Below are 13,310 nucleotides of genomic sequence, written 5' to 3'. Positions count from 1 at the left end.
TATTCTGAGAAAAAGTCAGAATTGCGAGATATAAACTAGGGCTGTCGCGATAACCGCAATATCGCAATACCGCGCTATTGACGTGCATAACCGCAGAGGAATGCAACAACCGCAGCAACCGCGATATTTGCCTGTTTTCTTTTTTCCTAAGGATTTGCCCTTCTCACTTAATGCCTGTGTGCTGAATATTAAATTAGTAATAAGTTAGTAATGATAACATAATGTGTTTATTATGAGGCTCAGTAGATATGCACTTAACAAGCCTAAACAGACAACGAATGAGAGAGAGATCGACTGAGCATGTGCGATTACCTGCGTCTGTCTTTCAGACCGAGTCAGGTATGTATGTGAAACTAGCTTGTCATGTCCAAGGAAAGTGAAATCTCTGTCTTAACATCGATACTCTGCTGGTCAGCTGAGCCTTTAAAAGTGGCGATTAAAGTTAAAATGATTTCAACTTCGTTTCATTACGTCTCTCTTTGAATAAATAAGCGTTTTTGAAGGTGTAGTTGAATGAACGGTTACTCAAAGATAGTCTCTTGCCTCCATCTTGTGGCGTAAAAATGAAACTGCACTGACTGACAGCTCGCCTAGAACACGCAGGTGAAATACTGACAGAAAGTCTCTTGTCCAGTCAGACTCGAGGGAGCGCGCTAACTGTTGTATATACGAAGATTTCAGATGCAAAGCCTCTAAATATGTCTGACATTTTTCTTCAAAATTTGCATTTCTTTCTTGGCTAGGTTTCTATGTAAGTACTGTTTACTTCACTTCATGTATCAACGCGATTTGGTTTCGGTTTACTTCACTTCATGTATCAACGCGATTTGGTTTCGGTTTATTGATTTCTGAATATGACCTTACATTGTAACAGCCTACACACAATTATATATATATATATATATATATATATGGCGGTAATACCGCATACCGCGCTACTGAGCCACTCAAAATTACCGCAAGGGAAATTCCTTAACCGCGACAGCCCTAATATAAACTCACAATTGCGAGAAATAAGTCAGAATTGTGAGATATAATCTCATAATAGCGAGAAAAAAGTCCGAATTGTGAGATATAAACTCACAATCGCGAGGAAAACAAGTTGCGAACTCGCAATTTGCAAATATAAACTTTTTGTTTGAAAAGTCAGAATTGTTTTTATCTTGCAATTCTGGCTTTATTTCTTGCAATTATGAGTTTATATCACGCAATTTTGAGAAATAGCTGTCTTTTTTTGCCCTCAAAATTGGCATTATATCTTGCAATTGCGAGTTTATATCTCACAACAAAAAAGTCAGAATTGCGTGATACAAACTTGCATTTCTGAGGGGAAAAAATAGTCAGAAATGCGAGATACAAACCTGCATTACTACCTTTCTGGGCCTTAAAAGTGTCAGTTGCATTGCTGTATATGGAGGGTCAGGAAGCTCTTGGATTTGATCAAAAATACCTTAATTTGTGTTTTGAAGATAAACAAAGGTCTTAAGGGTTTGGAACGACACAAGGGTGAAAAATTAATGACAGAATTTTCATTTTTGGGTGAACTATCCCTTTCAATTTACCTTTCTGAAACCTGCAGAAACCCTGTATATTTCTTTGAACACATTTGGAAAATGTATATATGTTTTTGTTTTGTCCATTCAGTCCAAACTAAATTGTTTTGCACCCCATTGACTTCTATTAAATAGATTAAATTGTTAGCGTGCCAAAATTTTTACAGAAATGCTATGGGGCTAAAAAAAAAAAAAAAAGGTAAAACATTACTTAAAATAGCTTTTTTGGTGTTTTTGCATAAAAGCAAAGTCATACCGGTTTTGAACGACATGAGGGTGAGTAATTGCTGACAATTTTCATTTTTTGGTGAACTGTCCTTTTGATTTTGAAGGCAAAATTGTGTCTGTCCCCTTCAGTGAACTGTTAAAGAGCCGTACTGCTCAAAGCCAGCTGTTGGGTGGTGGCCTAAAGCTGTCCTTGAAATGTGACTTCAATGTGTTTATCCGCCCCGTTTCGAGAGTGATGTGTGTGATATTTCCTTTGACAGCTGTCGGAAATCATGATGTAAATATGAATGTGATTTCTGATTTCCCATGAAGCTGCTTGGTGGCATTCCACAGTGTCAGCACAGGAAAGAACGACAAAACAAATGATCTCAGTATCACATTTTTTCAGTTTACTAGGAAAATTGGTATGTGTTTTAGCAAAACAATAGTTGACATTCCCTCTACTGTCCTGCACCATGAAGATAAAAGGACCTTCAACTGAATTGACTTAAAAAGAAAACTAAATCTCATAAATGCTTTGTTTACTTGTGGCATTTACAGGAAGGCCGGAAAAAAAGAAAGGCAGCTTCTCAGCCTGGCTTGTTTGTAAGGTACAAAGGTATGTGAGATAGGAATACGATCAATACCTTCATTAGCGCAAAGCACAAAGGAGGCTGTGGTCTCCGGCCTCTGAACAGCACTTGTGAGTAGACCTTTTACAGCTAGATGAGAGTTTTACAACTTCACCACACATCGTTGGCTGTTACACTGTACTGGATGTAAATGAGTCATTCTGCAAAACGGATGCCATTTGTGTATGTTTATAAAAAATAATTAACTGAGGAATTAAAAAAAAAAGCTGTAGCCAACTCCACATTTTATGTGATAATAGACATTTTCTAAACATCAGTTGTTCATTTATTTATTTATGTTTGTATTTATTTGTGACCCTGGACCACAAAACATCTTAAGTCACATATTTGTAGCAATAGCCAACAATACTTTTTCTTTTATGCCAAAAATAATTAGGATATTAAGTAAAGGTCATGTTCCATGAAGATATTTTGTAAATTTCCTACTGTATCAAAACTTAATTTTTGATTAGTAACACGCATGGCTTAGAACTTCATTTGGACAACTTTAAAGGTGATTTTCTCAATATTTTTTTTTATTATATTTTTTTGCATCCTCAAATTCTAGATTTTTAAATGGTTGTATCTCGGCCAAATAGCATCCTTATTCATGCAGCTTTCAGATGATGTATAAATCTGTCGTCCAGGGGCACATGTATGTATGTATGTATTTATTTATTTATTTATTTATTTGCATCCTATCATACATTAAAATCTATTAATTTTCCATTAGAGAATAGAGAGAAAGAGAGAAGTTAACACTTAATAATGCTTAAACACTTAGTTTGTCTAATAGAATATTTAAAATATTACAAAAAAGTCTTGACCACATACTAAGTTGATTTTCAACTTTCAATTTTGAACATCAACAAAATTCCAGTAATTCCATATTTAAGTGTATTAAATTTGCATAAAATTGTGTAATATAATTCAGAAAATCGTTTGAAATTCATTTTATTTTTTTCCCAATTTCTGTTGTCATTTTTTTTAGACTCTGGTTTAATGGTTTAATTAAACATAAATTAAAAGCATGTCTACTTAATTGAAATCATGAACTTTACACAGTTGAACAGAAAGGCCCTATAAGGCCCTATAAAATACGTTTTTTACAGCCCAATGAAATAGATTTATTTTGACCAAATTCTGTTTTCCATCAATTTTCTGATTCCATTTGAATGGTTTCATTAAATTTTAATAAAAAAAATATTTCTTTCTTTTCTGAAAATTCATTTATTAGTAGTACTAGTACTATCACTACATTTAAGTAATATATTTCTGTCACAATTTCTTCAAGTTAAACCAACTTTTATTTTGACGGGTTGCTGTGAAGACCTAAGTTTCTGTTTGTATACGATATGATATTGAGTTTTTCTCATAAGAAATGGTCAAATGCTCATGAAGTGACTCTTCGTGAGTTCTAGAGACTGTTTATCTGTTCATGTTTTCATATATTGAGGTGGCAGAGGCTGAAAACACTAGTATGCATGTAGTAAACGATACTGCGCATTTGCGCCATTCATTCACACAGAGACACGCAGAACATGCAAGATTCATATTTAAATAGTTTTTCTGTGGCTTAATATTTAGACACAGGTCTAGCATTTTGGTTTAAGTGTACTGACCTACATTTAATTTATTCATCCAAAGTTTGGCAAATTCGGTTACATTCCACTTTTATACAGTAAATTCAAATTTTGTAACTGGATTCCACGAAATCATAGGGCCCTACAAATTTATTTATATGATAGAGTATCTAAAATGACTTTAAAAATGACCTATTTAAGCTATAAAAGGCAGCCTTTTCATAGGAGCCAAATGTCGTCCATCTAGTACTAAAAGTAATGACTGTCTCACAGGGTCAAGATGAACAACCATCATGAATCCACTTAGCAGATAAAGTTTTGGACACTTGGCATATTAATATACTTGATCAAACACAGACATAAGAGTATGAACACACACACACGCATTAAGGAATTTCAACAAAAAATCCATTCTTGAATGTAAAGTTACACTTTTTTCGAGTCTTGACTGTTTTTTTTTTTTCATCCATCAAGCGGATTACTCAGAGCAATTGAAATTCTTTCTGCATTAATATTTTAAGCTAAAGCTTTTGCTGTCTTGTGGGTTTTAAGCATGATGTTTTGAAATATGGCATTGTGCCCATAGTCACAGCCCACTGAGAGACAACAGATGCTTCCTATCTTCCCTTTATTCCCTCAGCTCCTCCACCCTTATTTTCTTGGAGTAATCTTTCCCTCACCATCAGCTCCGTATGGCCCTGTGCCCTTTGGCCCAGTGGACACGCCATGGCATGTTCCACCCACGCCAGTGCAGGATCTTTAGGAAGCCAGCAGTGTCAGATAGTCTGACAACTGTCGGACAAAGAGTCATTTTCTTTTCCTGTTGTGGAAGCGTAATTGGAATTACAGAATGGGCATTGGGGAGATTTCCTGGTGATACTTTTCTTCGAAGTGTCACATGAGAATATCAAGAATGCTTTTGTGCCACATCGTCACAGTTACTTTCAAGGAAGTTTGGCTCATGTGAAATTGATTTATATGGTATTTAATGAAATGAGAAGCATTTACGGTCACGTCTCAATCACACCTCAGCATGGGGCTTCACATGATTGAGGCGTTCCAGGATGAGCAGCATTCTTGGGATCTGACACGGGACAAGTTTTGTTGATGACCCTTTACATTCATAGTTAAAGCATTAGTTCATACAAAAATGAACATTTTTGGATGATTCACCATGTTTTTCTTAACCCAAATGAAAGATGTTCAAGTTGCTTGTTTCTATACAATGAAAGTGAATGACAAAAAAAAAAAAAATGACTACACTCCCAGTCAAAAGTTTTTGAACAGTAAGATTTTTAATGTTGTTTTTAAAGAAGTCTTCTGCTCATCAAGCCGGCATTTATTTGATCCAAAATACAACAAAAAAATAAAAATAAAATAAAATTGTGAAATATTTTCACTATTTAAAATTTTTTTGTGTATTTGAATATATTTAAAACGTAATTTATTCCTGTGATTTCAAAGCTAATTTTTTGCATCATTACTGCAGTCACATGATTCTTCAGAAATTATTTTAAAATTCTGATTTTCTGCTAAAAAAAATTATTATTATTGTGTTGAAAACAGCTGAGTAGAATTTTTTTTTTTTCGAGATTTCTTTGATGAATAAAAAATTCAGAAGAACAGCATTTCTCTGAAATAGACATTTTTTTAACATAAATGTTTTAATCATCACTTTTGATCAATTTAAAGCATCCTTGCTAAATAAAAATATTAATTTTTATAATTTACCCCCCCCCCCCCCAAAAATATATATACTGGCTCCAAGCTTTTAAATGATATAGTGTATAATGTTACAAAAGATTTTTTTATTTCAGATAAATGTTGATCGTTGGATCTTTCTATTCATCAAAGAATCCTGAAAAAGTGTACTCAACTGTTTTGAATATTGATATTAATAAAAATAAATGTTTCTTAAACAGCAAACCAGCATATTAGAATGATTTCTGAAGTATAATGTGACACTGAAGACTGGAGTAATGATGCTAAACATTTTTTAGCTTTGATCACATGAATAAATTAAAAATGTAAAATATATTCAAATTAGGGATGCACCGAAATGAAAATTCTTGGCCGAAACTGAAAACTGAAAAAGAGAAACCAAGGCCGAAAACCGTTTTTGGCTATGACTGTGTACTACTCTTACTAAAATCAAGGCATTGCAATTTCATAAATTAATATTAAAGTTTCAAAAAATAAATCAATTATATTAATTTAAACAATTACTATCAATCAAGCATTATATTACTTAAATAACATAATACATATATTTTACTGCCTTTGTTTAAATTGTTTAATAGTTTAAATTTTTATAACACATTGTCTTGTGGATCCATCAGTTCACATTTACAACTCTACATGTTTCTCCTCCAGCAGGAGGCGCTGTCAGAATGGTAAACAAAGCAGCGCAGCAAATGACTTTGAAACATGCAGCGCTCATATTTTGGATAGCCTGGATAGCCTGTAAATTGATATTTATAAAAATACAGTATATAGAAAAGACATCTTTAAAATATTGCGACGTAACACCAGCGTAAAGCCATTGTTTTTCACTCACTGAAAGCTACATCTGTCTTGATCTCTGCTCTCATCACTGGCTGCACGCACGACTGCAGACACTCCCCCTCTTGAAATTTCGGCATTACAAGTTTTGCAAATCTCTATCCGTGGGTCTTTCTCAGGTATACTGAAATACGTCCACACCGCAGAAGTGTTGCTTGAGACAAGCACATGCAGGCTGCGGTTTCTGTTTGCGTCAACATACTGTTTCGGCCGTGTTGTTTCGGTGATAAAAGTCTTTTGACATTAAAATTTTCGGTGGCCGAATATTCGGTGCATGCCTAACTCAAATAATAAACCGTTATTTTAAATAGTAAAAATGTTTCAATTTTACTGTTTTTGCTGTACTTTGGATCAAATAAATTTAGGCTTGGTGAGCAGAAAAGACTTCAAAAAAACATTAAAAATCTTACTGTTCAAAAACCTTCGTCTGGTAGTGTATATTTAAGTTGTGGCTTCAGAAAGAAAATAAAGTCCACAAATCATATTTTCAGAGAGGTTTATGGTGCTTTTTCATCTCATTAAAATTTTTGTAGTGGGACAACTCATGGAAAAGAGCAGCATGAACATTCTGCTAAATATCTCCTTTTGTGCTCCTCAGAAGAAAGTCATTATTTTAAAAAGAGCATGAGGGTGAGCAAATAGTGACAGGATTTGTATATTTTTGGTTGAAATGTTTGGTTGGTCTCTTTAAGTTAATATTAACTCTAGAGCTCAAGATATTGAGGGGAGTTGTAGGAAATTACTACATTTTTATCTCTCCTGACGCTAAGCATGTTTGCTGGTTTTACTCAACAACCCCACCCGTCAGCCTCACACGGGTTTGTAAACTAACGTAGTGTCGTTTGCCAAGATCTCTCTCTCTCTCTCTCTCTCTCTCTCTCTCTCTCTCTTAATCCAGGTCGTAGCCATCACTGAAATTTGATGTGCTGTTCACTCAGTCAGCAATGCGCGGGCTTCATGCCACACACATGCCCGCACATACACGCTTTTGCTGTCTTGTTTTTCTTTCATTCGAATGCTCACTTATTCGAAGTTTTATATGAAACAGCCTTCTGGCTACTTGGAGGTCGTTGATTCCCCTTTTTAATCTGTTGAAGAAGAACGAGCTGTAGAAAGAAGAAAAAAAGAAACCAAAATAAGAAAACACATGAGCCCTTTTTCTGTTTCTTGGAAGCAGTTTTACCATGAACTAGGGTGTGGGTGTGATAAACTACCTTGATTTCCTAGGCTATGATCTCTCAGTTTTTCCTGGTGAGTCATGCTGCACTTTGAAAATACGGTATTCTTAGCCTGTGCTAAATTGTATATATGTATGTTTCACCCTTTCGACTATATTCAGTGTGTTTCTTTGTATTTGCTCTGAAATGGCTTAAAGTGATTGTTATTTAAACTTCTAAAGCAGTAAAACCAGTAATATAAAATATTATTATATTTTAAAACAGCGGTTTTCTATTTTTATATATTGTTTCGATTTTAAATGGTTTTCATGGGAGTCTTAAATCCCAAGAATCGATTGATCTAGCCTGTTTTCAGTTAATGAATGGAATGTTTTAGCGCACCTCATCTAACAAATCACAATAAGCTTTGTGCTTTGTTACTTTTGCTATGAAACAAAGTCTCAAATTTCAAATTCTGTCCATTTTATTACATTATTCAAACAATAAATAGCGTTTTTACCCCTTTTAATGTGGAATGATAGATTGCTGGTCTCAACATTACCCATAGCAAGTTTGAAGTCTCTACCTCAAACCTAACCAAGGTTTAGTTTTTTCGCTGTTTGTAATAGTTAGAAAAACCTACTTTTTCTAACTCGTCCTAGAAAGTTTGTCTGATTTTCTCCAAATTAGGCTCAGATCATCTTCAGACCATGACGGCAAAAAGTTGTGGAAAGAAAATTGATTAATCGAACTGTTCTCGAATAACGCGTAAACAAATTTGACGAAGAGCTCGCAAAAATGGATGTGAGGCTATATTTCCGCAACAGTTTGGCGTATTAACACTAAACTTGGTGTGTGTTATACAACCATGACCTGAGGCTATCTGCACTGTTTCAGAGCAGATATAAAAATGGTTATTTTTGCTTATAACTTCTGAATGGTTTGGCCAAAAATCACAATACTGGTCTTTTTAAATTCGAGTCGAACATACCCAACTTTCCCATATCAGCCATTTTGGGCATCGGCCATTTTCAGTTTTGTCATAAAATGCTGTATTTTACAAACGCTTTCGCATATCCTTACGAAACTCGGTATGTATGTTCGGCACCACTCTCTCACAATACTCAAAAATGTGGTGGCCAAAAGTCATGTCAAAAAATGCTAAATTTTTTTGCCATAGTCAGCCAAAGTTCCTGTCCGCCATTTTTATTCATGTTGAAAACCTACTTTTTTAAACTCCTCCTAGACTGTTGGTCCAATTTTCACCAAATTTGTTTCAGATCATTTTCAGACCATGCTGACAAATAGTTGTGGATTTTGTGTCGATATGTGAAACTGTTATCGTTTAACACATCAACGAATTTGCTGGAATCATGCCAAACAGTGTCTGAGGCTGTATCTTTGCAAAACTTTGACATTAAACTAAAATGTGTGCCATTGTCACCTCACACTGACCATGCCACATCAATTTGGTAACAGCGCCACCTAGAGTGATAAACCATTCATTAACGTTTATAACGAAGTTTCCAAAAATGCTAATAGTTTTTAATCTCAATAGCCTTTTGTAATGAAACTGGTCTCTAAATATTCTTTGGGTCAAGTGAACAACATGGATGCCAATTATGCCATTGTCAACCAAACTTTTTCTCCGCCAATTTAATTTATGTTGAAAACATACTTTTTCTAACTCCTCCTTGACAGTTGGTCCAATTTTTTTTTTGATCAAAATGGAGTCAGATCATCTTCAGAATATGCTGACAAAAAGTTTTCTTGTTGTTGATAGACAAAACCGTTTTTGTATAGCAATGCAACAAATTTGAGGCATGATGCCAGACTACTTCTGAGGCTGAATCTTTGCTAAGCATTGACATATGGACACCAAACTTTCTGTGTGCTATTTTCACCTCACACAGCACACACCACACACCACATCGATTTGATAACAATGCCACTTATTGGCCAAAAGTGATATCCCATTAAATCATATTACTAGAGGTTGTGAAAAAAATGGCCATGTACTGTACCTGATATATATCCAAAATAATCGATATTGAGTCGAAATCGGAATCGTTACTCTAGTATTCAATGTCACATGGTCCTTCAGAAATCATTCTAATATGCTGATTTGCTGCTGAAGTAACATTATTATCAATGTTGAAAACAGTTGTGCTGCGTAATATTTTTGTGGAAAACTTTTGATTGGTACTGTATAGACAAGTTTTTGTTGTTGTTGTTTTAATTCATTACTATTATGTTTCCATTCAAAATAAAAATATCCTGTCCACTCAACCTCCTCTCCCTCCTGAGGGTTTAAAGTTCCGTTTTTGGCGTCAGTGAAGAGAGCCCTGTGATGCCACAGCAGTTCACAGTTCTGGGAACTCAGTTTCTCTGAATTTCATTTCAGAGAGTTTTGATTACTCAAGCTAAGTGGGATAAAATTTTATTTGCTGTGTTTACTCCAACTTTTCACATGGATAGGAATTACATATACGACTCTAGGGCAGTTGCATGAACAGACTGTCTTTGTCTTACCAATGTCTGAAATCAACCCATTCATAGTGTTCCCTGACACATGGAGGCCAGACCAGCAGTTTTTTGGTGTACGCCGTTCACCTCCCTGAGGATCTTTTGTCAGTGTGCACTGTTTGCGGGAGGCGTTGGCCATCCTCCAACCTAAAAAAATGGCTTAACTGGTTAATAAAGTTCTGATGGAACATTCTCCTCATGGACTCTTGAACAGGGCTTAATTAAATGTCATGGGAAAAATAAGGATTGACAGCTTGTTTTCCTACTGTAAAACAGTTGCTTTGGTGTCCAAATTTCTGTGCCTTAGAATTAAAACAATATTGGTTTGTTGGGTGTCACATAATCAAATTAACTTGTGTACATATAAACAACACAAAAAAAAAACGTGTTTTTAAAAACAACAAAGATTCTTGGGAAGCAGCCAGGGTCATTTTGTATAGATTATGAAATTTGTGTCTGACCTTCTGAAAAACTTTCAGGCACGCAAGCCAGTCGCACAAGCATGAAGCTCATTGGTCTTTGAAGTTTAAAGTCCACCACAAAACGCCCTTCGCAGATGCTCTTCTAGTGTTGGCACTTGTAATACTAATGACTGTATCACATTATGCCTGCTTACAGTTCTCTCTTTTGTCTTTGTTGCAGGCTCTGTGTTGGATGTAATAAAGCACATCATTTCAAAGGGGGAACACAAAAACGGTGTACTGGATGAACCCAGTATAGCTACTGTGCTGAAAGAGGTCCTTCAGGGTCTTGAGTACCTTCACAAAAATGGACAGATCCACAGGTAATGCACTTTTGAAAAAGTTTTGTTTCCTTTTTAACAGTGACCACGTCTTTGAAACTCCACCAATGACAAAAAGAAACTCATTTAGATTAATGTTATCAGTGCAGAATCATTCAGTCCAATTTGTGAACCAAATCAACTTATTCCTTGAAAAGAACTCGCTTGAAAGAACGATTCATTTACAAATCAGACCAGTCTGGCAGAGTTGTGGTACTTGGAGTCTTACTCAGACTCAGACTGTAATTATGAATGAACTTGGACTTGGACGCACTTGTGTAAACTTGGAAAAATACATTTAAATTTAAAATACAAAGACATCTCCCATTCAAACTCAATTGGTTAAAGGGATAGTTCACCCAAAAATGAAAATTACTCTATGATTTACTCATCCTCAAACCATCCTAGGTGTATATGACTTTTTTTTTCTCGGGCGTATACATTCAGAGTTATTTAAAAAATGTCCTGGCTCTTCCAAGCTTTATAAAGGCAAGGCAGTGAATGGGTGTTGAGATTTGTCCAGTAAAGTGAATCCATACATCATAAAAGTACTCCACACTGCTCCAGGGGGTTAATAAAGGCCTTCTGAAGTCAATCACTGTGTTTGTGTAAGAAAAATATCCAAATTTAAAACTTCATAAACCGTAATCTCTACCTTTCACTAACTGTTATACTCGTGTGCATGATAACATAGGACGCAGGCTTAGCATAAGCTCTGGTGGGAACTTACAAATGTGAAAAGAGAAAAATAAAACCCTAGTCACAAATTTAAAGTGCAAAACGAGGAGTTGTAAAGATAAATGTCGGAGGATTTTGATATAAGCCAAGAGGAGATTGGTGTTCCTTGCTGTTGACAAAAATTGGTTTTATGTGAGTAGGGTATTGTTTGAATGTTATCGATTCTGAATCTGCTTATCGTTTCCGATAACATAGTCAATAAAAAATTAAGTTAAACATTTTTATTCTTTGTTTTTACAAAGCTTTCTGTTGCAGCTAAATAACATGAGCAAAAATCAGTAGCCTGCAGAACACTTTGGCCTAAAAGGAACTTAAGAGAACCTAAGAGGAGCCTGTGGTTTAAAAAAAAAAAAAAACCACAGCAAAAACAACTAGACTAATAAATGTCAAACATTAAGTTGTTAAAGTCAGTCAACAGTCAGTAATAAAACAGGAACAAGCAAATAAATTAGCAATAGCAGAACAAATTGCAGAAGTTAACATCAAAAGTTTAAAAAGACTGCATAGTTTTCTTACCATAAATAAAATCTAGATGAATCCTCATTGAAGTTCTGAAAGATATTCAGTCAAGATCAGTGGATTATTTTTTTGTTCTTGGATTAACATTAAAAGGGTCCTATTATGCTTTTTCACTTTTTGAATTTTGTGGTGTACATGTTTGTGCATAAAACAGATAAAGAAAAAGTCCACTCCAAAGGTGTGTATATATATATATATATATATATATATATATATATATATATATATAATATAATATAATTTTTTATTTTTTATTTATTTATTTATTTATTTATTTATTTTTAAATCCCTTTTCAAGAACTACAACAAACGGCTTGTTTGGAATACACAGCATTGTTTTGAATGGTTCGAATGGTTAGGGGGTGGTAGGGACGAAGTGGGGGATTAACTTTAGCGTGCAGCACGGAGAGCCGCTTCTGGGACATTTCAACGAGCCGTTGAACACAGGCATTGAATATAGTGGCCGCGCTCTGCTCCAGTGGTCATGTCGGAGCGTATGCCGCAGACGTGTGCAGTATAGGGGGGTCGAAACACATGCGGACGCGCGGCTGGTAAAAACACAAGCGTTGATTAGAGTGGCGATCAGCTCCGATGGCCGAGTCAGAGCTGGACGCACCACAGATGTGTGCAGTGTATCGTAAGAGATTTATTCATCATACAGTGTAGATAGCTTCACTTATAACACAAGTGTTTTTTGTTTGTTTTTTTTAAATGCATAAACTTGCACTAGAATAGGCTAGGCTAATCAGTGATAGGGGTGCAACGGATCGCAGATGATCCGTGATCCGTACGGACCGGACCCCACGGTTCGGTACGCATGTGGTTCGCGGATTAACTGTTAAATTGAACCTTCATAGAGTAAAAGTGTATAATTTGCATATGTTTTGTCTTGCCAATTTAACCATTCAAACTACTTAAACTGCTGCAGCAAAAGAGAACACGCGCGCTGTTTCTTTCTTCTTCTTTTTTTTTTCCCCCGTTGCCGCACATACCTGAAGCGAGCACGCGCACAGAGAGAGAGAGACAGAGAGAGACGCGCGATTCAAACTGCG

General features: G+C 35.4%; 1 protein-coding gene across 1 annotated transcript in view; it reads left to right on the top strand.

Moving 5' to 3' along the window:
* Window positions 1-13,310, top strand: part of oxsr1b (oxidative stress responsive kinase 1b) — a 73,428-nt gene that overhangs the window by 36,639 nt on the left and 23,479 nt on the right. Inside the window, exon 4 of the mRNA XM_073830406.1 lies at window positions 10,863-11,004. Within this exon, the coding sequence (XP_073686507.1) occupies window positions 10,863-11,004 (142 nt within the window). The remainder of the gene's footprint in view (window positions 1-10,862; window positions 11,005-13,310) is intronic.

This window comes from Garra rufa, chromosome 24, assembly GCF_049309525.1.
Source record: "Garra rufa chromosome 24, GarRuf1.0, whole genome shotgun sequence".
In the NCBI taxonomy this organism is placed as follows: Eukaryota; Metazoa; Chordata; class Actinopteri; order Cypriniformes; family Cyprinidae; genus Garra; species Garra rufa.
This window is presented reverse-complemented; position numbering and strand designations above follow the sequence as displayed.